Source organism: Salvelinus sp. IW2-2015, unplaced genomic scaffold (assembly GCF_002910315.2).
Source record: "Salvelinus sp. IW2-2015 unplaced genomic scaffold, ASM291031v2 Un_scaffold396, whole genome shotgun sequence".
NCBI lineage: Eukaryota > Metazoa > Chordata > Actinopteri > Salmoniformes > Salmonidae > Salvelinus > Salvelinus sp. IW2-2015.
The window spans coordinates 124,941-150,744 of record NW_019942552.1 but is presented as its reverse complement, the minus strand read 5'-3'; the positions used below and the strand labels follow the sequence as shown (position 1 = coordinate 150,744).

General features: G+C 43.9%; 4 protein-coding genes across 7 annotated transcripts; 2 read left to right on the top strand and 2 right to left on the bottom strand.

Annotated features, from left to right (window-relative positions):
- Positions 1-109: 109 nt before the first annotated feature.
- On the top strand, positions 110-3,175 carry LOC112068311 (peptidyl-prolyl cis-trans isomerase FKBP3). Its single transcript, XM_024135419.2, has 7 exons — positions 110-355; positions 810-911; positions 1,034-1,132; positions 1,436-1,571; positions 1,747-1,814; positions 1,987-2,084; positions 2,388-3,175. The coding sequence occupies exons 1-7, from the start codon at positions 251-253 to the stop codon at positions 2,440-2,442; spliced, it is 663 nt and encodes a 220-aa protein (XP_023991187.1). The 5' UTR covers positions 110-250; the 3' UTR covers positions 2,443-3,175.
- Positions 3,176-5,394: 2,219 nt separating this feature from the next.
- On the bottom strand, positions 5,395-9,531 carry LOC112068310 (ubiquitin-like FUBI-ribosomal protein eS30 fusion protein). The gene is made up of 5 exons (XM_024135418.2): positions 9,442-9,531; positions 8,786-8,867; positions 8,482-8,626; positions 5,793-5,848; positions 5,395-5,625 (listed from the first exon to the last, which is right to left on the bottom strand). Exons 2-5 carry the CDS (start codon positions 8,858-8,860, stop codon positions 5,500-5,502), a joined length of 402 nt encoding a protein of 133 aa, XP_023991186.1. The 5' UTR covers positions 8,861-8,867; positions 9,442-9,531; the 3' UTR covers positions 5,395-5,499.
- Positions 9,532-9,868: 337 nt separating this feature from the next.
- Positions 9,869-22,227, bottom strand: LOC112068308 (pre-mRNA-processing factor 39). 3 transcript variants are annotated; one of them, XM_024135414.2, is made up of 16 exons: positions 19,559-19,663; positions 18,403-18,536; positions 18,122-18,190; positions 17,624-17,992; positions 17,024-17,149; positions 16,687-16,805; positions 16,337-16,504; positions 15,045-15,225; positions 14,406-14,513; positions 13,931-14,095; positions 13,344-13,470; positions 12,852-13,120; positions 12,512-12,696; positions 11,797-11,871; positions 11,517-11,631; positions 9,869-10,450 (listed from the first exon to the last, which is right to left on the bottom strand). In XM_024135414.2, exons 1-16 carry the CDS (start codon positions 19,569-19,571, stop codon positions 10,358-10,360), a joined length of 2,316 nt encoding a protein of 771 aa, XP_023991182.1. In that variant the 5' UTR covers positions 19,572-19,663; the 3' UTR covers positions 9,869-10,357. The 3 variants fall into 3 exon arrangements, with proteins under 3 accessions (XP_023991182.1, XP_023991181.1, XP_023991180.1); XM_024135413.2 differs by lacking the exon at positions 19,559-19,663 and adding an exon at positions 21,913-22,227 and having other exon boundaries at positions 17,624-18,190; XM_024135412.2 differs by having other exon boundaries at positions 17,624-18,190; positions 19,559-19,708.
- On the top strand, positions 22,228-24,170 carry LOC112068309 (ADP-ribosylation factor 6). Of its 2 annotated transcripts, XM_024135417.2 has the most exons (3): positions 22,228-22,415; positions 22,588-22,673; positions 23,365-24,170. In XM_024135417.2, exon 3 carries the CDS (start codon positions 23,393-23,395, stop codon positions 23,918-23,920), a length of 528 nt encoding a protein of 175 aa, XP_023991185.1. In that variant the 5' UTR covers positions 22,228-22,415; positions 22,588-22,673; positions 23,365-23,392; the 3' UTR covers positions 23,921-24,170. The 2 variants fall into 2 exon arrangements, with proteins under 2 accessions (XP_023991185.1, XP_023991183.1); XM_024135415.2 differs by lacking the exon at positions 22,228-22,415 and having other exon boundaries at positions 22,608-22,881.
- The last annotated feature ends 1,634 nt before the right edge of the window (positions 24,171-25,804 follow it).

Sequence of the window (25,804 nt, the reverse complement as noted above, 5' to 3'; positions counted from 1 at the left end):
TAAGCCACACCTAGCAAATAAGTKATTACATTTTTTGTTAACCAAATTCGACACTGTCATTGATTTCCATACAAAAACTTCTCACTTGATGAGAGAAAAAACGCCACCTGTTGGAGAAGATTGATTTTGGGCCCAGTTATCACTCGCTCTCCCCTTCCTCTCTGACCAAGGCAAGGAAAAACTGTAAAGGCGTCGCGCCTCCCCAATCCTTACATAGCGGAGGTGAAAGTTCAGCAGTGCGCCTTGTAAAATGGCGGCTGAATTGACCAGAGAGTGGAGCGATGAACAGCTAAAAAGTGATGATCTACCCAAAAAAGACATTATTAAGTTCATTCAGGACAATGCTGCCCATTCGGTATGTTTTATGTTTGATCCATCCATCCATTGGTGTGACAGCGCTCACTGAAATGCCATTGCTTACTTTTAGAGCGCACGCATGGTGATATCAGTTTACCTCCGCATTGGCGAACCGCTGCCGATTTAGCTTGACGCTAGCTTGTTAGCCTAGCATGTAGTAGTTAAGCATTGTATGCAMGTCTTTACTAGCTAGTATCATTCATTGTGCTTGTCATCATGCCGTGTCAAGTTCACGTGGATAAGGCTAAATATTTTAAGTYAAACATTTTCCAGCCTTTGGGCCTATGTGAAGTATATATTTTTGTGGCAGGGGGGGGGGGCAGCTACGCATGAAAGTGTTTGTTGCCAGATTTTGGAAATAATGCAGGTGCACAAAATGACTTAAGTTGTCATTCATTCCGTTCATGGCAAAACTACTACTCTCTTCTGACGTAGTGACTTCTCTCTTCCAGTTTCTTGCAGAACACAAGCTGATGGGAAATATTAAGAATGTTGCAAAAACGGCAAAGAAGGAGCAACTGATTATTGCATACAACGATTTGTTTGAGAGCAAGGTAGGGTGGACCAAATGAATGGATTGAATGTGATACCTATTTTCAAAAGCAAATGACACATGAAGTTTCAAATTTAAATAATGAATACCTGTAATGTATTATTTTGTTTGTGCAACCAACAGAGATTTTTAGGTTCAGAACCCATTGAAGATGTGACGGAGCATGTGAAAAATGTGAAGATCGATGACAAGCCCAAAGAAGTTGTGGAAGTCCTTGATGAGGTATGTACACAACCCATGTTTGAAAAACGTTTGATTGAGCACTTTCCACTGAAATAAGCATCAGGATAAAAGTCCTGTATTTTGCATTTAAGTTTAACAAGTCTACAATTTACTGCTCCACTATATTCAGTTTGTCAGAATTGTACTGTTACAATTGGCTCATTCATCCCCCTCCTTTCCCCTGTAACTATTCCCCAGGTCGTTGCTGCAAATGAGAACGTGTTCTCAGTCAACTTACCTGGTAAAATAACGGTAAAATAAAATAAATAAAAAAGATGGTCACTTATGTATTGCAATTCCCAGGGTCCTCCTAAGTTCTTCAAGTCTGTGCTGAAGAAAGGTGACAAGACTAACTTCCCTAAGAAGGGAGACAATGTGAGCTGTTGGTACACTGGCTCCCTGGAGGATGGCACAGTGTTCGACACCAACATCCCTGCAAGTATGTTTTCTTCTCATACTTCTGTCACACTTACTCAGACGCATGCATTCTCTTACTTTCTCTGACACACAATTTCATCCTCTTGGTCTCTCACACACACGTGTATTGTCACATTATCTCAATTACCTTTCTCTCAGTAATACCAATAGGGATTCTACTGTCCTCCCCTCTGCAGCTGCCAGAAAGAAGAAACAGAGCAAGCCACTGAGCTTCAAAGTTGGCCTGGGCCGGGTCATCAAAGGGGTAAGACATAGAGATACGGTATTATATTCGTAACATATTGATTTATATGGCTAAAGGTGCTCTATTTCATCAATTTAGCAATAATTCAGATTTCCTTGTGGGTTTTGATGAATCCAAGTTAAATGGAAAGCAATAGTTTTCACTGTCTTATGAGAAATGGTTGTTTCCACAGTGGGATGAAGGTATCTTAACGATGAGCAAAGGCGAGACAGCCAAACTGGAGATTGAACCAGAATGGGCCTATGGGAAGAAGGGACTTCCTGATTCAAAGTATCCTTTATATTGGAACAACATGGGAACCATGGGCTAATTTTTAATTAGGAGATGGCAGAAAGTTACCCCTCTTGGCTTTAATGGTATGTTTTACACCACCAGTGGTGGTCAGGAAGATTGRCAAGCCTCAGCATAGTCGTCTCCTGTACAATGACTCTAGCATAGCCTAGTTGGTACTCATTGAATTTGAGCCGGATTTATAACTACTTACTCTTAGTTGTAACACTTAAATGAATGTCTCTCATTAAATCGATATGCAAATGTTTCCTGTGTGCTTCCCTTTAACTCTCCCACCACCAGAATCCCACCAAACGCAAAGCTGATCTTCGAGGTCGAGCTGGTGGCCGTCGATTAATGGCAGAAACCTACCCAACATGCCCTTCTCTCCGTGGACGGGGAAAACACGGTAGTCACAAGATGGCTATGCTCGAAAGGACAGAAGTGGTTGTAACATTGTCAGAACATTGAAGGAGTCTGTGATATATTGTCTTAATTTACATTTAATGGGATGCTTTGGGATTTTGGCAATGAGGCCCTTTATCTACTTCCCCAGAGTCAGATTAACTTTTGGATACCATTATTTGTTTTTGTCTGTGTCCAGTATGARGGAAGTTAAAGATAGTTTCTCGAGCCACTGCTAACTAGTGTTGGCACAATGACTGGAATTCTATGGGCATCTACTAGAATGCGTTTAACACTAGTTAGCATTGGCTCGTGAAACGACACAACTTCTTTCATTTATTTTATTTATTTTTATTTCACCTTTATTTAACCAGGTAGGCTAGTTGAGAACAAGTTCTCATTTGCAACTGCGACCTGGCCAAGATAAAGCAWAGCAGTTCGACACATACAACAACAGAGTTACACATGGAATAAACAAACATTCAATCAATAATACAGTAGAAAAATCTATATACAGCATGTGCAAATGAGGTAGGATAAGAGGTAKGGCAATAAATAGGCCATGGTGGCAAAGTAATTACAATATAGCAATTAAACACTGGAGTGGTTGGATGACTGACACGGAGACATAAAAATGCTATCCACCAGTTCATCTGACTCATTGCCAGAATCCCGAAGTAACCCTTTTTTAAGGTTAGTCTGGTTGTTTGTCTTTTTCTGCTTAAGTCAAGTCCTTTTRATCATTGTTTTGGCATATTGTCTGAAGCAGGAACTGACCAGGGTTATTTGTGGTGAGTTGAGAAGGTGCCATGCTTCTGTCCTTTCCAGCATGGCTAGATAGTGATGACCGGACAACACTGTACAGATGGGGCATCCTGCCTGACAGTTACACACCGCAGAGGAAAGCCTTCCTGTTTATTCTTGTTCTTTTGCATGCATGTCCTTTTTAAAGATTAATAAACCAATTTTGGAGACTAAATTGACACGTACATCAGGTCTWGTTTATTGGGTGTGTTTGGTCCAGAAAACTGGGCAGTAGTGAATGGTTTGGAAGGAAGGTCCTGCTCTTGAAATCAGACATGCATGTCTGTTCTAATCAGAACCAGTCCTCCCCAGCCATCTAAAAGGGGTTCTAAACACCCACCTGAAGGTGTGTAGTACAACACAAACGGTCAGTCAGAACCGCACGAACTGCACCAGTTCTGTTGAACCAGCCCAGTTCATGTATACTTAAACTTTAGACAGCTGTCAGAACTCTTAACATATGGTGTTGGTATTACCAGTTTTGACCACATCCCTTATTAATTTCCAAATGCCATTAGACAACCTTTAAGTCAGTTCCACTTACATTTTTTCCCCTCAAATCAAGGACCAATTTAGGACACAATGGCTGCGTTTAGACAGGCAGACCAATTCTGATATTTTGTTCCACCAATTGGTCTTTACCAATCACAGATCTTTTTCAGAGCTGATCTACATTGGTCAAAATACCAATTAGTGAAAACGTATATGAATTGGGCTGCCTGTCAACGCAGCCGAGGTGGGTGCCATTATCGGGTAGTTTAATAAAAAAACATGAGCTGGCACACACCCAGAGAATTATTTTATGTAGAGGTGCTGACTAATGGCGAATACGCTATAAAAATAGTCGTGCACTCCATAAACTCCCACTGATTTATTGGGTAAATCACCAATGTTTCGGCATCACTGCCTTCTTCAGGGTAATGTCATGAATGCTTGAACCAGGTTATGTAGACAAACAGTGCAACCAATGACAATAGTGAGGGGTGCGTCATAAAGTTAATTAGAATGAATTGAGTGAAACTGTTCTCTGAACACAGAAAATGAAAGCGATCCTGAAAAATCACTGGCATATTCTGCAATCAGACAAAAAAAATTGCACACCTCTTCAAGGWACCCCCACTGCTGGTCTATAAGTGTGGTTGCAATATTGGAGATAGCTTGGTGAGATCTGACATGCCCCCTGAGCCCACTCAGACACTCTTGACACCCATTCCAAACGGGAACTACAAATGTGGCTCATGCGCAGTGCAATAGCACTATAAAAACATCCTTCAGACACCCACATACAGGTAGAAAAATKCCTGTTAGGGCTATCATCTCATGTAAGACCAAGGGAGAAATCTATCTCATCACCTGTTCATGTGGGAAAGCCTATGTAGGACAAACAAAAAGAKAATTAAAACAASGCATAGCTGAACACCGCAGCTCAATCAGGTGTAAGTACATTGACTATCCAGTAGCAGCTCACTTTGTTAAAACTAACCATCCAATCTCCTCCCTCAAATACACAGGCATTGAGCATGTGGTCTGAATATTGACTTTGATCCCAGMCCCTTATGAACAATTCTCTCTTTTATGAACAAGTATTATAAATGATATTCTTTCTACAGCTTATCAGTGTACACCCAATATGTTAACATTACACATTATAGTTGAACCTGAGAAATAGTTAACAAATATGTGAAATTGAATATAACAATGTTGACCCTAATAGTATGTACAATATTCAATGTTTCCATATGATAACCTAATATATTCAATATGCCATAAACTATTGTTTAACAGCTTCACTCAATTCTAATTAACTTAATGACTATTGTCATTGGTTGCACTAATTGTCTACATAACCTGGGTCAAGTATTCATGACATTACCCTGAAGGCAGTGATGCTGAAACWTTGGTGATTTACCCAATAAATCACTGGGAGTTTATATATGGAGTGTGRGACTATTTATAGGCATTATCAGGTAGAACAGAAAACCAGCAGAACTACAGGCTCAGATTCAAAAGCCCCTGAACAAGAAAGTATCAAATAATTTGTCATTGTGTTGTCCAAACAATAGTTTCTAATAAGTAAATTATTAAAAAATTCTAACTCAAATTCATAAACACCCAAGACATGAGATCTTTATTTAGTCCAAGGCAAATCTTTATTCTGTACAGGAGGAAAACCTTCCAGCGTTCTCTTGAGGGGGGGACAGGGTTCTTAGGAGTTGGCATTGGGGCCCTTCTTCTTGCCGAAGGTGGGCACAACATTGACGAAGCGCCTGTTGTACTGGATGCGACGCTTGGCACGACCAGTCTTCTTCTTCTTCTTCTCCTGCTTGTCAACCTGGAGTGATAGAGGGACAGTGCTATGGTCCTTACTATGCAYAAATACATTATTTAGCAGACACTAATCCAGGAACTATAACGAGTTTGAAACAACTGCCACAAAACCAACTACCATAATGTCATAAAGAGTATATGTTTWAAAAATATCAGAAAGTATCTGCTGACCTTGGGTGTCTGTCCCCGCACTTTACCGGCACGGGCCAGGGAGCCGTGGACCTTTCCTGGTGGGGAGAGAAAGCAAAGAGATTATCCCAAGTGAACATACAGCAATGGAAATGACAATATGATAACCTAACCTTCACAGAGCATAACCTTCACAGAGCATTCATTAGTTAACTGCTGATCTTGAATGGAGTTGTACAGTGCATTCAAATGATTTAGAACTTAACTTTTCCACATTTTGTTACATTACAGCCTTATTCTAAAATGTATTAATTGTTTCCCCCCCTCATCAAATCATCTACACACAATACCCCATAATGACAAAGCAACAACAGGTTTTCAGAAATGTATTCAAAATAAAACCAATTTAATATCACATTTACTTAAGTATTCAGACCCTTTACTCAGTACTTTGTTGAAGCACCTTTGGCAGCGATTACAGCCTTGATTCTTCTTGGGTATGACGATACAAGCTTGGCACACCTGTATTTCGGGAGTTTCTCCCATTCTTCTCTACAGATCCTCTCAAGAACTGTCAGGTTGGATGGGGAGCGTCGCTGCACAGCTATTTTCAGGTCTCTCCAGAGATGTTCAATTGGGTTCAAGTCCGGGCTCTGGCTAGGCCACTCAAGGACATTCAGAGACTTGTCCTGAAGCCACTCCTGCATTGTCTTGGCTGTGTGCTTAGGGTCATTGTCCTGTTGGAAGGTGAACCTTTGTCCCAGTCTGAGGTCCTGAGCGCTCTGGAGCAGGTTTTCACCAAGGATCTCTCTGCACTTTACTCTGTCCATCTTTCCCTCAATCCTGACTAGTCTTCCAGTCCCTGCCGCTGAAAAACATCCCCTCAGCATGATGCTGCTAGTGTAACCGATGTGAAATGGCTAGTTAGTTAGCGGTGGCGCGCYCTAATAGCATTTCAATCGGTGACGTCACTCGCTTTGAGACCTTGAAGTAGTGGTTCGGGCCGCGGCTTTTGTGGAGCGATGGGTAACGATGCTTCGTGGGTGACTGTTGTTGATGTGTGCAGAGGGCGCCCGGGTCGGGGTGACGGACTAAAGTAATACTGTTACATTGGTGCCGTGACCTGGATCACTGGTTGCCGCGGKTTTTGTGGAGCGATGGGTAACGATGCTTCGTGGGTGACTGTTGTTGATGTGTGCAGAGGGTCCCTGGTTCGCGCCCGGGTATGGGCGAGGGACGGACGTAAAGTTAAACTGTTACATTGATACTGTTGATCCGGATCACTGGTTGCTGTGGAAAAGGAGGAGGTCGGAAAGGGGGGTGAGTAACTGATGTGAAATGGCTAGCTAGTTAGCMGTGGTGCGCGCTAATAGCGTTTCAATCGGTGACGTCACTCGCTTTGAGACCTTGAAGTAGTGGTTCCCCTTGCTCRGCAAGGGCCGCGGCTTTGTGGAGCAATGGGTAACGATGCTTTGTGGGTGACTGTTGTTGATGCGTGCGCCCGGGTCGGGGCGAGGGGACGGACWAAAGTAATACTGTTACACTACCACCATGTTTCACCGTAGGTATGGTGCCAGGTTTCCTCCAGACGTGACGCTTGGCATTCAGACCAAAGAGTTCAATCTTGGTTTCATCAGACCAGCGAATATTGTTTCTCATGGTGAGTCCTTAGGTGCCTTTTGGCAAACTCCAAGCAGGCTGTCCTTTTGCTAAGGAGTGGCTTCCGTCTGGCCACTCTACCATAAAGGCCTGATTGGTGGAGTGCTGCAGAGATGGTTGTCCTTCTGGAAGATTCTCCTATCTCCACAGAGGAACTCTGGAGCTTTGTCAGTGTGACCATCAGGTTCTTGGTCACCTCCCTGACCAACATCCTTCTCCCCTGATTGCTCAGTTTGGCCGGGCGGCCAACTCTAGGAAGAGTATTGATGGTTCCAAACTTCTTCCATTTAAGAATGATGGAGGTCACTGTGTTCTTGGGGACCTTCAATGCTGCAGAAATGTTTTAGTACCCTCCAGTAACCCGACCTGGGTCTTGACACAATCCTGTCTCAGACCTCGTGYCTTGGTTTTTGCTCTGACATGCACTGTCAACTGTGGGACTTTATATAGACAGGGGTGTGCCTTTCCAAATCAATTGAATTTACCYCATGTGCACTKCAATCAAGTTGTAGAAACATCTCAAGGATGATCAATGGAAACAGGATGCACCRGTGCTCAATTTCGAGTCTCATAGCAAAGGGTCTGTATACTTATGTAAATMAGGCATGTTTTTATTATTTAAAAATGTCTAAAAACTCGTTTTTGCTCTGTCATTATAGGGTATTGTGTGTAGAAAAAGAGGGAAAATGTATTTAATCCATTTTAGAATAAGGCTGTGACATAACAAAATGTGAAAAAGGTCAAGGATTCCAACCATATTTCTTTCAAAAATCCAATCCTCTCATAGCTGTGATTTCATTCAATGGAGGAAGGTTACATTTTGAAAGTATTCAAATCAGGACACATATTGAGATCATGTACAGGACTTCATAAARCATTGTAGCAAGCTGTATTTGGTTCTCCATCATTTGTCTTATCCAAAGCCACTTACAAGAGCAATTYGGGCTATGTGCCTTGCTCAAGGGCACGTKGGCAGATTTCACCTAGACAGCTTAAGGATTCGAACCAGCAACCTTTTGGTTACTGGCCCAGTGCTCTTAACCGCTAGGATACCTGCTGCCCGAGTACTGACCTCCCAGAAGTCGGCCAGCCACTTCCAAGGTGCAGTACTCAGAGATGCCACAGTCCACCAGAGAGGAAGCGTCCTCCAAGGGGGAACTGTCCAGCAATAGCACCTGGTCCTCCACTAGGAGACCCTCCAGAGTCTGGACATGGAGCTAAAACAACCCAACAGACACACTTACTGGTTTGCTCCAGACATGGATACATCCAAACAATTTACATGCAAGTAACAAGACGAGGTGGAACTGTAGACTCAAGACAGTACACCAATTACACCACAATMATCATTGATTTATCCAAGCGTGGCCTCTCACCTTTATTTCTCTAACGGTCTCCTGTCCGGTCACCTCAAGGGTGTGAGTGTTCTGGGCACGRAAGAAGAGCTGCATCTTGATGCTGTGGATAGGAAGAGATGGTTCGTTAGRTTTTAGTATGAGAACAGTTGGCAGCAAACTGGGGGTCATTGGTCCAAATGTGACTTGAATCCGCTTTAAAAAGCAACAACGACTGAGCTAGGGATGACGACGCATTGACATTTTTCCTGCCTAGGTGGCACATCTGTTAGATACCAATAGAAATAAGCAATTTAGGAACCAATAACTACCACTTCGCAGCAAAGACAAAGCATAGCTGTCAGGTTTGGAAGTTGACTGGCTAGCTAAAGTTGCATTTAGACATACCTAGGCAGGCAATATGTTTGCAAATCAGCAACACGAGGATGTATTATAGTTACGACCTTAACGAATAGCTACGCATCCKTGGTCGTTTGATTAGCTAGTCAGCCACATAACTAAACTTGCTAGCCACATGGTGCACGCGGTTCCGGAAAAACGAGATAGAAATTGCTCAATATTAGGCAATATAATAAATCATTATTCGTCGTGGATGGTGAAGTACTTATTCTGAGCTTATATATAGTCTCTAATGGGTATAATATGCAATATTTTAAATACATTTGCACAGGCCRTACCTCGGTTGATGCTAGTCGTTCAACACTATGCAAAAAAAGGACTTTCGGAGCGTAGGCGGTGCGCATGTGTCAACGTGTGACGTAGATAAGGCTAAGGGCACTACCATAAAAAGCCCATGGAATTGTATTCATGAATAAAATAGATTTTTTTCTATGATTTTGTATACAAATATCATTGTAAATGTTTGCCTGTCATACAGAAACATGTAATGATATATCATGCTGTTTCAACTGCTGGATCTAGACAGTAAACAGAACCAGCTTTTTAGCTCTGGGCCACACCTTATACTGCTCCATGAGTATCTACATGATTGGTTACATATGAATACTCTTCAATATGTTCCCGTTTGGTTTAATTTCGCCGCAATGGCGGTGACGTTAATATCGTACAAATACYGATTAATTCAGGGAATAACAAAACACGAAGTAGGATATTCATCTCTTTATTATGAAATAAACAAACATTTTCATTCATTTCTGTTTTTGTCCCAGGAAACAAAAACCTTCATCTTAAAAAGCTCACAGTTTAGGAAAGCAGAGAAGAGGCTCAGGAAGGAGCATAGCTGGTACCACTACCTCCATACAAATATATAATCTGTATCAAACATAACTAGATTCCCCCCACTGAGATATCGAAGAGGAACCAAATTATGCAGTCAATCAAAAAWTTGAAAACATCATTGCTTCTTTTCAACTGAGAAAATAAAATTAATATGAAGTCCGCATCAACACATGCGCAAGCAAAACAAAAAGCAGCCGGCCAATGAATGAATGACAATGGTGATGACAGTAAATGTGCCAATCTAATGGCCAATGGTAACAAATGACATCACACAGGAGGCGGGGCTAGCTGAAATGAGCCATTTGGCTGGGTAGAAAGATGCTTCCTCTCATCTCTCTTTCTGTCTGCAAGACCTTATGTAGGTGGAGGGGGGTAGTACTGGTTATACTGCTGGGAATACTGGTTGTACTGTCCCCAGGAGTTCTGTCCCCAGTTGTTGTACTGTTGCTGTAGAAGGAAAGCAAAGAAAGACAGGGTTAGTTGGCATTCCTTCAAATACTTAGAAACATTTCATTCCAGCGTTAGGGTCAATAGATGAAGAGAATAGAGTGCAACACTATCATATTCCCAATTTTTACTCATCGAGAAGCCATTTTGCCTCAAGTCTTGTGTCAGAGACAGTATGACATGTCACCTATGCATAGTATGGTGAAAATACTCAGAGGCCCGTTAATTAGATACACCCATCTAGTACCAGGTCAGCCCCCCCCCCTCCAGAACAGCCTGAATTCTACAAGGTGTGGCGTTCAAACGTTGCTCAATTGGTATCAAGGGACCAAACATGTGCCGGGAAAACATTCCCCACACTGTTACACCAACAGCCTATACTGTTGACACCAGGCAGGATGGAGCCATGTCCTCCTTCTGCTTAAGCCAAATCCTGACTCTGCCATTAAACTGACACAACAGGAACCGGGATTCATCGGACGAGGCAACGTTTTTCCATTCCTCAAATGTCCTTGTTTTTAGCTGATAGGGGTGGAACCCGGTGTGGACGTCTGCTTGCTGCAATAGCCCATCCGTGACGAGTTGTGCGTTCCGAGATGCCGTTCTGCACACCACTGTTGTACTGCTCAGTTATTTGCCTGTTTGTGGCCTGCCTGCTAGCCTGCACGAGTCATGCCATTCTCCTTCGACCTCGCTCATCAACAAGCTGTTTTCTCCCACAGGACTGCTGCTGACTGGAAGGTTTTCACAGGAAACCCTAGACACGCGCGTGTGAAAAGCCCAGCCCTTTTCGGATTTACTGGAACAGGTGTGCTTGGCACTGACAATCATACCACGCTCAGTCGCATAGGTCACTCATTTGCCCATTTAAATCGAACAGTAACTGAATGCCTTGATGCCRGTCTACCTGCTTTATATAGCAAGCCACGTCCACATGACTGTCTGCCGGAATGAACCATTTTCATGAACGGGGTGGTGTACCTAATAAACTGGGTATATCGCTCACTGCAACATAAATTGGGTGTAAAACAGTAGGTTTGACTCTGCTCTTTATCATAGGACTCACCTGGTACCAGTTGTAGTTGTAGGCAGAGTTGTTACCCTGCACATCTCCCTGCATCATGTGCCCTGAGCCTGAGTGCTCGTCTGTACGCTGTCTCTTCGACTCGGTTTCCTGTGAGCTGCAGGGACACAAAGGAACAGGTTCAGGTCAATCAAGAGCACCCAAATAACCAATTCAAGCATGGTGATTCACAACCTCCTATGAAGTATCTTATCAATCAGATTATTTTGTACTCAATGACGCCAATGTTAAGCTGAGGGAAGTAAACAAACTGAAATCTTACCCATTCTCTGCTTTCCTCTTTGCCGACTCATTTTCTTTCAGAAGCTTCTGGTGTTCATCGTACGCAGCCACTAACCTGTGAGGGTTAAAAAATCATACATGGTTGAGATTTTAAAAACTCACTATGCAGAAATTGCTCCGCCATTTCCTGGTGGCAAAAATTCTAGTTCGCCTAATTTCAGTTTGTGACAAAACAAGTATAGTGTAGACTAGGGGTGTCAAACTCATTCCATGGAGGGTCTAGTGTCTGCTGGTTTTTGTTTTTTCTCTTTCAATTAAGACCTAGACAACCAGGTGAAGGGAGTTCCTTACTAATTAGTGACCTTAATTCATCAATTAAGTACAAGGGAGGAGCGAAAACCCGCATGCCATCCGTGGAATGAGTTTGACGCGTGGTGTAAAGAATCATTGCACTATCCAAAACCGCTGTGAAATATCTTTTCCATAACCAAAAATACAATTTTCAGCTGGTGTACTAAACTGAAAGTAACACAACACAAAAACTAAACGAAGCATAGCAAGTGCAACAGATCTACCGCTTCTTAGACTTGCTTTCAATGAGAATGACAGATCAATGTGAATTTGGTCGGGTCACCTGAAAAGTACATATTGTAGCTCCAAGTGGAAAGGGCACAGTCATTCACAGACGAATTTGAACACTGGTCATGAAACATTCATTCATTGTATTTGTAAGTAGGTACTGCATGTGAACTGACTTGTTGATGTCGCTGCCAAAGTCCTGGAGGAACTCGACCTTGCGCTGAGAGAAGGTGAGACGGGAGTCGAGAGGCAGCGGGCTGCTCAGGGCACGGTCGAAGCAGGCCAAGATGTCCACTTCGTTCTGCTGCACGTCCCCACTGTACTCCAGTTCCAGCAGGTTCAGATACAGTTTAGCACTCGCCTTGGGAGAGGCGCAAACACAAAGCAGATTAATGATGAACTCAAATGGTTTCTCCAAATCAAACTCCCTCCGGCACCATGCGTCTCAATAACACATCTCAATATCAAGATCCTGTACCAAGTGACTCCATTKCTCATCTAGTTTTGTGCTCTTACCTGGTCCTTGTCTATGGCGTCCAGCAGCACCTTGCGGGCCTTGGCGAGGCTTCTCTGCACCTTCAGCAGCTGCCGGGCCAGCTTCACGGCGTAGAACGACGTCTCGCTGGTGTTCTTCCCCGACGCAATCGCCTCCCTCAGCAGGGCCTCRGCCTCCTCCAGGTTGCCGTGGCGCCGCTCCAGGCTGACCCGCCGCAGACGCACCATAGCTAGGGCTGGTACCGCAGCCTCCAGAGCCTTCAGGATGCGGCGCGCCTCCGCTATGTTCCCTGCAAGGAAACAAATGACAGAAACTCAGTTCCACTTCTGGGTTGAATGTTTCTAACTAGTTTTTGTAGACAGAGTCTACCAGTCCTTTTGAACATGTATTACGTGATTGGCTCAGCCTCATTTGAATGTACCTGTTTGTAAATCACTTCGGACAAGAGCATCTGCTTAAGGTCTATTGACATGTGAATGTGATGTCAAGAGGGATCTAGAAACACCACTCACCCTGTTGCTCCTCGAACGCAGCCCACAGCAGGTGAATGTTGGGCTTCTTGGTCAAGTGGATGGTACACGCCTTCTTGTACACATGTCTRACTCCATCAATGCTGTAGCCTTCTATATATTTTGCATACTTCAGAGACGCAAGAGAGGAGGGTTGGAGGAATAGGGGGACGGGGTGGATGGAAAGAAGGTGGAGAGAGAAGACGAGGAGGGGATGGGGACGACAACATTTTAAACATCCATTTCCAGTTTACTCAACCAGTGAATTTCTTCATTGACAAGATCGTGTTTTTAGAAATGTTCTTTGTAAACCCATCAGCACCTTCATGGAACCAATAAGATAAGTTTCTGTAAGGTAGTGGGAGACGGAGAAGATGCAACGTAGTAGTTGGCAAATGCTGGAGTCAAATCTTGTATGGCAAAGCTGGCCATCCCCTAATACAACAGATACAGTGAGTCACAGATCAACGATACACGCAAAGAAGAGATGTGCAGGACGATTTACTGTTGTCAGGAAGTGAAATCGTTGATAAGGGAAGTGCGGGGGGGTTCATTATTTTTGAGGTGTCAAAGGTTAAGGGTTGGGTTACCTTTGTCCAGAAGTCTTCGTAAAGAGCACAGGCGATGAGGCAGCGTTCGAACAGAACGACCACACGTTCGGGAGTGCCGTTTTCGATCTCATAGTCCAGGTACTCCTTCCAATTGCTGAGCTGGGTTTTCTCCAGGGCTTTGACATGGAAGTAGGGGCGTTTTATCTACAGGGGGATAGGAGAAACAGAGCATTCAAAATGGTYCAAGGACAAAAATAACCACTTCGGAGAATTAGGGATAGTTAACCTAATAAAACCAACAGTTGTCCGATATTTTTATACATCCTATTCCATCTATTTGTAGACATCTGCAGGCCTCAATCACAAATGAATGGGAAAGAGTGGRACCATCCCATTCAATCTCAACCCAGCTTGACAAAGCCCACTTTAGAGGTATGTGAACTATTCCTTTTAGCAATATGAAATATAATTGGATGAAATTCTGATCATTAAAAAGARAGGTGTCAGTACTCACCCCTTCCTCGAAGGCCCAGCGTTTGCTGACCTCCTGCTCGTTTTGGTTGAACACCTCCTGGCGCGACTCGATCACCTTGTGTCGCATGTTCTCAATCTCCGTCACCCTCTACACAGAACACAAGACACTCAATGTTAACCTCCTCACTTCACTTTAAAACAATCTCGTAACAATCTCATTCTCCACTGATGTGCAAACTGCATGTCCAGCTGCCAAGATTATTTACATCACCATGAGGCCGAGAGAGCCAGAGACTAGCAGGGGCCCTGCCTGTCGAAGGCGAGGGGGCCGACCCAGGGACCGAGGCCCGACCCGGGGCAGGGTATGTACCGTATGCACCCTGCCTGTAGGCCAGCCCTGGTGCTGGGGACTGGAAAGGACGAGGGGTCACTCGACTTGGCCAGCCGGCCCACGATCCATCCATTCCTGACCCACTTTAAGTCGAGTCCCTGACTGGATGATGCCAACTTGAATCCCCCACGTACTCATTGGCTTGGCTGCTGACGGAAAGACACCTCTTCAAACCTGCACAGATTTGTGTTTCTCTCCAAGGATGATGAGGCGAGGGCCTCTTTCCTAACTCTCTGGCATGTTGTGGCATATCAACCCCTCCTCGAGGGTGAGGAGGTGGAGTCGTACCTTTGCAGGATCTGGGAGATCTTCGGTGCCTGGCGGGAGCTCCTCGGCAGGTGTTGCTTCCTCTCCTTCCCCATTGGTTGCAGCTGCTACGTTGGCTTTGGCTAGCTCCACCCTCAGTTGGACAAACTCCTCCTCTGACAGGAAGTGTTTGGGGTTGTTGTTCTGCACATGCTCTTTGAACCTGCAAAGAGACATTCAATTCATCACTAGGACAACCAAAACTACTACCAGAAGTCAAAATCAAATCAAATTGTATTTGTCACATGCTTCGTAAACAGGAGTAGACTGACAGTGAAAGGTTTACTTATGGGCTCTTACCAACAATGTAGATAGAAAAATATTTAAATTAACAAGGAATAAATACACAATGAGTAATGATAACTTGGTTATATACACACAGGGTACCAGTAGAGTCAATGTGCAGGGGTAGGAGGTAATTGAAGTAGATATATACATATAGGTAGAGGTAAAGTSACTAGGCAACAGGATACATAATAAACAGTAAAAGCAGCATATGTGATGAGTCGAAAAAGTTAGTGCATAAAGGGTCAATGCAGATAYTCCGGGTAGGTATTTGGATAACTATTTGGCATTCTTATGGCTTGGGGGTAGAAGCGGTTCAGAATTCTGCCATGCGGTAACGGAGAGAACAGTCTATGACCTGGGTTGCTGGGGGCAGAATTTTTTTACGGCCTTCCTCTGACACCGRCTGGTATAGAGGTCCTGGATGGCAGGGAACTTGATTTATCTTAGCTACCCACTARCCGAAATGTTGACCATAACAGAAATAGAATGAATAGATCGGACGTCCCCATTCAAGTCAATGATYGCATAATGGGTGGACGGGCAGCCATTTTGAGTGTACCCATGCCAGAAAGTAAAAGGTAGGGTACACCCTTCAATCTAAGTCAGTACTTTCTGGGATCCTTGGGACCTCCCTAACCATAACATTTTWAAAATGTCAACTTCAATGGGGGTCCCAAGGATGCAGAGTTTGCATAGACCCATCAATCTGTGCTGTGCCTGGTTGAGTCAACTCAACTGACGTTAAAACAAATACATTCCATGAGCCAGATCAGTTAACATCATTATACATTTCCATGACAATCCAGCATCAGTAGAGAGCATCCCAAATGACCATGGAAATTATTGCATCATAATATCAGGCAGCCATGAGTTTACAAATTGAATTGCCAGGGTTAGTGTCTCCAAGCACCTTGTATTAATTCTATAACCATAACCCTCATGGATGATTTATCAAAACCCATTGTGAATGAGCTGACCCCCCGTACCTCTGGAGGTGCTGTGAGTAGAGCTGGGTGGGGATGCCCAGGATTCGGTCGTAGATGGCCGTGACGTTAGCCAGTTTCTCCTGCTCCGTCTCCCAGTTGATGTAGGCCTCCCACAGACGGTCAGAGCGGAAGTCTGTCCCTGCTGCCAACACAGCATGCTCATACGCACTGTGGGAAAGAACATAGGGCATTGTTAATCATGTAGTCTATGGCCTGAAAAGATCAGTAAGACATGTCGTTTTGATTGTTGAAGTGTCACCATGCACAAAGCTTTTACAGGAGTGTGTGTGTGTGTTGAGGTGAGAGATTTGGTCTTTCACTTTTCAGTGACGACAAGGATCTTTACTCACGCTCTAATGCGTCCTGGTGTCTCTGGGTCTTCATGGTCAGCGTTGTCCTTGATGAAGGACATGTAGTGAAGCCACAGATCCACACTGAGGGGGATGGCCTGCACACCTCGCCGGTACACCTGGGGACAGGAGACAAAAGGCCATTGGTGAATGAGAGACTGAAAAGCCAATAACTGCCACAGGAAGGACCCAAAAAGTAGAGAGAACAAAGCAGACAGAACAAACTAACCCTGGCAAGTCCTTTCAGATCAACACAAAGGATAGGTGGAGACGTCCATTTACACTATTGACTACATCAGCCCATCTGCAGCGAAAGACAAGCTCATTTCACACTTACCTCCTCTGCCACCTGCACATTGCCATGCTTCTTCTCAGTGTCAGCAAACTTCTTCCAGTAGCCGTAGCAGTAGGGGTAGTGCAGGAAAAATGTATCAAACGCCTTCCTCACAACACCGAGATGATTCTGAAGAAAAAATATAAATTATAACTTGCTTCCTGCCAGACAATTTTCATCAATGTGACTTTAACCAAATCAAGCCACATATTCATCTAACCACAAGCTCTCCAATGCTGTTCCGGGAGAGTTACTCTCCTGTTGCATCCGTGCTATCTGCGATCCGTAGGACGTCCCTACCACATTGAAGTTGAAAGGGTTAGGGTTTAGGGTAGGAACATCCCAAGGAGTCCTTGATAGCAATGACTACACCAGCTGATTTTTTTTTAGAATCGGGTGTGGTGGATTAGGGTTAGAGAAGGYAAAAAAACAGTGGCTCTCCAGGAACAGGGTCGGAGCCCTGATCTAACCCTTTAATCAATCAGGTTTAGTCGCATTGAGATTTTAAAACGTAGTTTTCAATACAGAAGACTATGAGACCAGATTACACCTATTCACAATACAAGGGTCCACATAAAAATTAAAGGACTTCTCCACGCTCACCTCTTGCTCCACATACTGCAGCAGGTAGACCCAACCATTGAAGTCTTCAGGGTTCTCCTCACACCCTTTAACCAGCTTCTCGTACTCAGCGGGGATGAGGGGCTCTGTGGGGACAGCTGGGTCCTCAGCTGGTACCTCAACAGGTTCCCCCTGCTCGGTCATCTCTTTGGATTCTTCCAGCTCCATGTTAGCTGGACTTCCATCTTCTGCAATCATTGGTGGCTGGGCTTGGGCTGGATCTTGTTGCTGTTCTACAGCCTCTGACATCTTCTCACCCTGCATCAGAGACTCTGTGGCATCCGCTTGGTTGTTCTGTCCATCRTTGCTTTCTTCTTCTGACGACGCTTCCATTGGGTTCTGTTGTTCTACCTGGGGAGAACAAAACTGATCATCTGAATCCTCCTCTTGGAAGAGCTTGGCACTCGCTAGCTGGAAGTGCTGCACTGCTTGTTCAACTGATCCCAGATCAGACTGCTGGTCCTGGTGCTGCTTGATTACCTCCGGTGATGACTGATCTGACTCTGAGTCAGTGTCGTGGATAACTGTGGTGAGGTTGTCAGGGGGAACCTGGTAGGAAGAAAAGTAGGCAAAGGGCACTGCTTGAAACGACAACATAATTTAAAGTTGAAAGCATTGTGGTTTACTCGGACTGCAAGCAAAAAAACATGACATTGGCTATGTGGTGTTTAGAGTAATGATGACAGGGCATTGTCTTTGTGATTACGCTCAGAGGCATTTCTCGATTTCCCAGAGCAAACCTGTCTATTTTCACCACTGACCTGGTCCATGGTCCATTCAACAGGGTGCATGAGGACAGGCATGTATGGGAGGAAGCCATCTCCGTTGCCCTCCATGGCTGGGGAGTCCCCACTCTCAGAGCTGTCTGTGTCCAACATCCCCATCATGGGCTCATCTGAGAGATGCAGGTTTGGAAAGGGACACAGGTTGCACATCAATCAACAACACAACATCAAAAGGGGTTGAGGGTAATTATTAGCTTRGGCTTACAGTAAAGTGTTTTAGAATCAGGAGTGGATCTAGACAATATTGACATAACTGAGTTATTGTGGGTTTTTTGGGCATATCTACTAGTGCACGAAAAAAATCCTTATCAACCAGGGTTTGACATTCAATAAAATCTGTATGGCTGATCCAAATGTGCCCACATATCCAGATATGGCTAGATAGGTAACGTTAAGCTAAATGTATTTATCATACGTGCTCCAGATATTAACCTAAACCATCCAAGTCAAACTCAACAGGGATTATTCAAATAACTGTGAGKCAAATAATCCTTACTCTGACCGCATCTGTTGACTTGTTAAGAGACGCACTGAGCAGTGAGTTGTATAGCATGCTAGCTAGCTGACTACAGGTGAGCATGCTGGTGATAGTAGCACGTTATGTATCTAGTTAAACAACATTTAATCCYGTCAATCAACTAGTTAGCTAGTTATTTCAGTAGCTATCTAGTTAGACAATTTTTTTGATAGTTAGCTAGAGCTTTTGGTCATCATTCAAGAACGGCACACAATTGTAAAATTGGTTTAGCAACCTACTGCAGTCAGTATTTAACTAGCTAGCTAAATCATTGGTCAGTATACACTCAATGACGTTAGCTAGCTAGCGTAGTTAGATGTTTGAATTACCAAACTAGRTACCCACTCTGTAGGTATCCTCTAAAATAAAACGTTAGTAACGTTACTGCGTGTTGTGATAAAGATTGTAACTAGGAAAAGGCGACCCGTTCCATTCTAATCCCAAATAACGTTAATTGTCTTAAAGTTAGGGCTTCAACCTTGCGTCGGTTTGGGCCTAGTTAGCTAGCTAGCCAGACCGCACACGTCCACCATCTTCACGTCGTTACAGCAACCGAACTGGTAAATTCGCGAAATGAAATACAACATTTGCGCAAAGAGGTTTGCGACAACTTACCAGTATCTTCCATGGAAATTAGATGAGACAAATGTGTATTTCAGATACTTCAAACTATTCTAACCAACAACATGTAGCCGCGTTTCTACTCTCATTCTCCAGCGACAACTTCGAAGAAGGGCACAGAACACGCACATGCGTACTGTAGTGTCYTGGGGGCGGTTCCACTACAACGTAACCAAGAATGGTATAAACTGGGTTCGAGCCCTGAATGCCGATTGGCTGAAAGCTGTGGTATATTTAAGCAATAAGGCCCGAGGAAGTGTGGTATATGGACAATATACCAKTTCTAAGGGTTGTTCTTCAGCGCAACGCAACACGGAGTGRCTGGACACAGCCCTTAGTCTTGGTATATTGGCCACATACCACAAACCCAAGGTGCCTTATTGCTTAAATATACCATGGCTTACCAACGTAATATATTGGTTACCGACATAATTCGAGCAGTAAAAATACATGTTTTGTTATACCCATGGTATACAGTCTGATATACCACAGCTGTCAGCCAATCAGCKTTCAGGGCTCGAACCACCAGTTTATAACAGACTGTATACCATAGGTATGACAAAACATGTATTTTTACTGCTCTATTTATGTTGGTAACCAGTTTATAATAGCAATAAGGCACCTCGGGGGTTTGTGGTATATGGCCAATATACCTTTGCTAAAGGCTGTGTCCAGGAACTCCGCATTGCATGGTGTCGTGCATAAGAACAGCCCTTAGCCGTGGTATATTGGCCATATACCACACCCCCTCTGGCATTATTTCTTAAATATATCCAGCTACTTGTGTCTGTCTGTAATGAATCCAACAACTGTAGCCAGTAGAGGCTGCAGTCACTAATTTATGCAAAAGGTAAGTTACCATTGCCATTCAGAATAAGAGGATAGGAGAATAACATTCCTGTAAATAGTTGACACTATTTTACATCATCATTTAACATTGAATTTAACATTGAAGTGTAGAATAATGTAAATGTAGGCAACATATAAATCCATCAATAGCCTATGTATGATTGAAAGCATTCTGTCTGGCTGCATCACCACCTGGTATGGCAGCTGCACCGCCCTCATTACAGTGATGCTGTAATATGTTTTTACAGTAAGAAAAATAGTTCTAAAGAAAAATGACAGCATTAAGCTGGCAACTCTGGTGCCACTATAATGTGGTACATTTACAGTGAAAAGTTTTACTGTGTATACTGTATTTTTCACATAGCTCATTCCAATATATTGCATTTTTGTTACACTGTTTATACACACTGCATATTTAAATACTGGATTCTTGACAAAGCTCACTGTAATATATCTGCTGCTGTACATAGCATTCTTGGAATATATTTTTGGTGTATGTATGCAAGGATATTGTTTGTGGACTTTAGCTGTAGAGAGGGTCATCGGCTGCCATCTTCTCTCCATCGAGGTCCTGCACGACTCCAGGACAAGGAAGCGTGCAGGAAAGATCACTGCCGGCCCATCCCACACCAGTCACCCCCTCCTCCAAAAATTCCCCTCTGGCAGGCGGTTCAGGTCACTCATGACCAAAACCTCCCGCCACCTGAAAAGTTTCTTCCCCCGGGCTATACTGCAATTGCACTCTGTTAATCTCTCTGCATTTAGATATATTCATACCACAGGAGGTTGGTGGCACTTTAATTGGGGAGGATGGGCTCATGGTAATGGCCATCCTCCCCTCAGCAGCCTCCACTGATTCATACTGATACTGTAAATTTGTACATCCACTGTATATCAACTGTATACCCACTGTGTATTTGTATATCTGCTAATTCTTATAGCTCTATGCTCACTCTAGCTAGTTGTTTATAATGTATGTAAACTTTGTTTAAACTCCGCTGTCTGTATTCTGTCTCTTAGTCTATCACTAGCAGCACCATATCACTAAGTACAATTCTGAGTATGTGTGTGTAAATGTACTTGGTGAATAAAATGGATTCTGATTCTGATCATGATTTCAAAAAAATTCTAAAGGCTTTATGAACCAAATACTAAATGTATCTCATATCKACAAGTTGTCTGTTTGTACTTTAATGTTAAGAAAATTCTAATTCACATGAGGTTGGTGAGGGGAGGATGGCTAATAATGGCTGMAATGGAGTGAACMGAATGGTTTTAAATACATTGAACCATGCGTTTAATGTGCTTGATACCATTCCATTTATTCCATTCCTGCCATTACTAGGAGCCRGCCCTCCCCAATTAAGGTGCCACCAGCCGCCCGTGAGATATGGCATACTATTGTGTTTATTGTTGCCTTATTATTGATGCCGTTGCTGTTGCAAAAGGAAGGGCTCAAATACAGCATTTAAAAATAAGTTTACAGATGGAAAAATTACCTGCATTCTTTCAATCTGGGCATTGCAAATTCTCACGTTACATCCAATGAACAATCACGACGTCATATAATGAGCAGACGATGAAAATGACGTTAGCAATAGGGAGATCCGTTTCTCGATGTGTAAAACAGAGAATCACAAGAAAAATGTAAAACGTGTTGTTTTCTATCATTACACACGAGATATTCCTAAATAATACCAAAGAAACTACAGCATTTTTTAATTTAGTTTCGAGACAGACAAAACGCGGAGCGACACAGAGCTCAAATGGCGTCCATTTCAACTATCATATGATCGGTTTGCTGCTGAGTCTCCGTGTGCGCATGCCAAATGGCGTAGTGCATCTGTGCATGAGCAATCGAGAGGAAGTGGCGGGTGATCTGGGTCCGCACCTTTTCCGGTAACACAGCACTGCCAACGCTGTGACTGAACGACTGTAGAGAGGTAGAGAGGCAAGAGCGGGGATAACCAACCTGGGGACCGGGGGGTTGCCGCAGTTGCAGGTACCTATCACATTTTCCAACTTGGCTCTTTTTGTGTAAACTGTTGATTTATATTACGCGCTATTTTCAGCCTAGAATAATGCGCTTTAGACAGAACGGTAGCCGATTAAAGTTGTGCTCTGTCTGTCTGACACCCCTCCCTTTTCTGAAGCGCTCCGCTCCTGTGTTACAGGGAGAGAGGAAGAGCTGAAAGTCGGAGGAATCAATGACCTTTTGAGCATTCTAGACCTGGATGTCCCGGCGAAGATACGACCGGGGGTGATCTTATCTGTCTCTGTTACAATGAACTACTGAATAGAATCGTTCTTTTGATTCCGCTGATTGGAATAAGGGCAAGTGGACAGCCGGCAGACAAGGAGGAAGTCGGATTTACCACGGGCTTTTGAGAGGGCCTAATTTCATAAACGCAACTATTAGGCTATATATTTTTTTGTATTTCTCTCTCTACATTATTAAAAACACAAAGGTAGGCCTACGCACCGGGAACTGAAATTGGGATTTAAAGATGACGGTGCACTAATCGTTATAATCAAAGAGACAGTGTTTGAATCGGAGTGTTGTGGATTATGAAAATATTTCCCCACCCTCTCCCGTGCACTGAGACGCCCAATTTTCGAGCACTTCAATTTCCCTTTGAATCCTCTCGAATAGGCTAGCACCCAGCTATTTTTGACAGCTGTTAGTGTAACAGGATATTTGTATCTTTCAGTGGATAATTTTCCATTGATTGACCGTCGTTCTAGACACAAGTGAAACGTTATCTGGAACTAACTTTTGTAACTGCTACCTTAATTTGTACTTGTCAATCCACCACTGATAGACTGTCACGTGGATTTATGCTGTCAGGCAACCTACTACAGCATTAGAAACAAAAATCTGTTTTATTTTTAAGAACCATTTCTGCTCTCTTGAAATCATAGGGAAGTAATTTACTTTTTTCCCCCCCAAGGAAGTAATATTTATGCACAGCCTACAAGATGGGGAAAATGCTCTCGAAGATCTTTGGCAACAAGGAGATGAGGATATTGATGCTTGGACTTGATGCTGCTGGCAAGACCACCATCCTCTACAAACTGAAGCTGGGCCAGTCTGTCACCACCATCCCAACAGTCGGCTTCAACGTCGAGACAGTCACCTACAAGAACGTGAAGTTCAACGTGTGGGACGTGGGGGGCCAGGACAAGATCCGGCCGCTGTGGAGGCACTACTACACTGGCACCCAGGGCCTCATCTTTGTGGTGGACTGCGCCGACAGGGACCGGATAGACGAGGCCCGCCAGGAGCTCCACCGGATCATCAACGACCGGGAGATGCGGGATGCCATCATCCTGATCTTTGCCAATAAGCAGGACCTGCCCGACGCCATGAAGCCCCACGAGATCCAGGAGAAGCTGGGCCTGACCCGGATCAGAGATAGGAATTGGTACGTTCAGCCCTCATGTGCTTCCACCGGTGATGGACTATACGAGGGTCTTACCTGGCTCACCTCAAATTACAAATCTTAATGTTCATCACTTCTATGCTCAGCCTGGACTGTTTAGTTGCAATAACAAGCAAAAAAGCAAAAGAGAAGAAGTGAAATGAACAACAGATGGYAAAAAAATGACAACCTGAGGCAATGAATGAATAACATGACTTCTCAGATGAGTAGGCCTCTATAAAAGAGAAGTTTGATTATAATCCTCCATTTTTTTCTTTTGATAATGGTGAATGATGCCCCTATAACCCATGTTTTTTATAAACAAAATACATTTATTTTTGGCTGGCTTTTCTTTCATTTTTTCTGTTCACTTTGACTCTGTAGTATACTTCACTCAGTCTAATCACTCAATAATTCACAAAATATTATTTTCAGAAGCTCTGAAAGATGCAGATTACATTTTTCTTCTCTTGTATGATTTATTTCTGCGGTGGCAGGGTTCAGGGTTAGGGTGTGCTATTTTTTGTCCCTCAGTTATAGATACATTACAGACAGCCTTCTATTCAGTTTTCATACAGTATTCTCATGACCCAATTTCCACCCAAAGGATGGGAAAGGCCAATGCCCCTGTGTGGACGTTACCCGCTCATATCTGCGCCGGAAACCAAGGGGCAGATTCAGCATATCAGTTCTCATGGTTCCAAACTGCCACCATGGTTTTTAAAGAGTTAAGAATATGTATTACGGACATGTAAGGACCTCATGAAGAAGTACTGTTTTCACTTTTGATTGATTGTACAAAATGGTTGAGATGATTGAGGAAAATGTGTTAGTACTTAATTCCTTAAACAGTGYTTCCATCCCATGTCTGCTAGGGAGGTTTTCTGAGAAGACACTATGGACACTGCGACATGGATGGATATCATTGTATTTTTGTTTTGTTTCGGGTCAGAATCTGTTACCACTGAACTCTTTTTGCCTCTAATCTTCCAAAAGCTTCCATTTCCAGTTGAGTATTTGTAGTTCCGGCTGCCTTTTGGGAAGCCCTGAGTTACAGGTGCACCAACAAAAGACAGACAGCGTGGTGGAAAGCACCCTGATAGCTAAGTCTTCACTAGGGGTGGGAATGACGACTCTATCCACAAGGGGGTGGCGGGGAACTACCTATCCACAAGGGGTGGGGGACTCCCTATCCACAAGGGGGTGGGGGGACTAACCCTATCCACAAGGGGGTGGGGCGACTACCCTATCCACAAGGGGGTGGGGCGGACTACCCTATCCACAAGGGGGTGGGGCGGACTACCCTATCCACAAGGGGGTGGGCGAACCTATCCACAAGGGGGCGCTAGGGGGGGGACTACCCTATCCACAAGGGGGTGGGGCGACTACCCTATCCACAAGGGGGTGGGGCGACTACCCTATCCACAAGGGGGTGGGGAGAGACTACCTATCCACAAGGGGGTGGGGCGACTACCCTATCCACAAGGGGGTGGGGCGACTACCCTATCCACAAGGGGGTGGGGGGAAACAATACTATAGGGCCCCTTGACTAAAAGTGCACACCGACTCTTTCTGACTGACTCTTGGGCCCAAGTAAGCAAGTGTTTACTTTTCAACCCAACACCACTTCCATGGTGCTCTGCTCTCCAGTAAATGGGGCCTCCTGCTCAGTTCGTTTAATCCATTCACATCAGTTGTACAGCTCTTCATGCAGTCAGACAAGACAACATGTTCTGTTCATAAGTTATAGATATGAAAATGCTTTGTTTTATTATTTTTGTTCCATTTGCTATGCTGATGAAATAATAAAAATATGTATCCAGATCAACATGGAAGTGGAGCTTTTTCAATATGGACCCTGCAACATTTCACATTATCAATGAGCWTGTACTTGCCTAAAGGATTTGAAATGTCACGAAAGAGGAAGTGAAATTTGGCCGTTTATAAGAGTTAGAAGGGGAAAAAAGTT

Coding starts and splice junctions, on each gene's coding strand:
- LOC112068311 (XM_024135419.2), top strand. CDS start 251: ATGGCGGCTGAATTGACCAGAGAGTGGAGCGATGAACAGCTAAAAAGT. Junction 1,572..1,746: donor CGACACCAACATCCCTGCAA/GTATGTTTTCTT, acceptor TCCCCTCTGCAG/CTGCCAGAAAGAAGAAACAG. Junction 2,085..2,387: donor AAGGGACTTCCTGATTCAAA/GTATCCTTTATA, acceptor TCCCACCACCAG/AATCCCACCAAACGCAAAGC.
- LOC112068309 (XM_024135417.2), top strand. CDS start 23,393: ATGGGGAAAATGCTCTCGAAGATCTTTGGCAACAAGGAGATGAGGATA.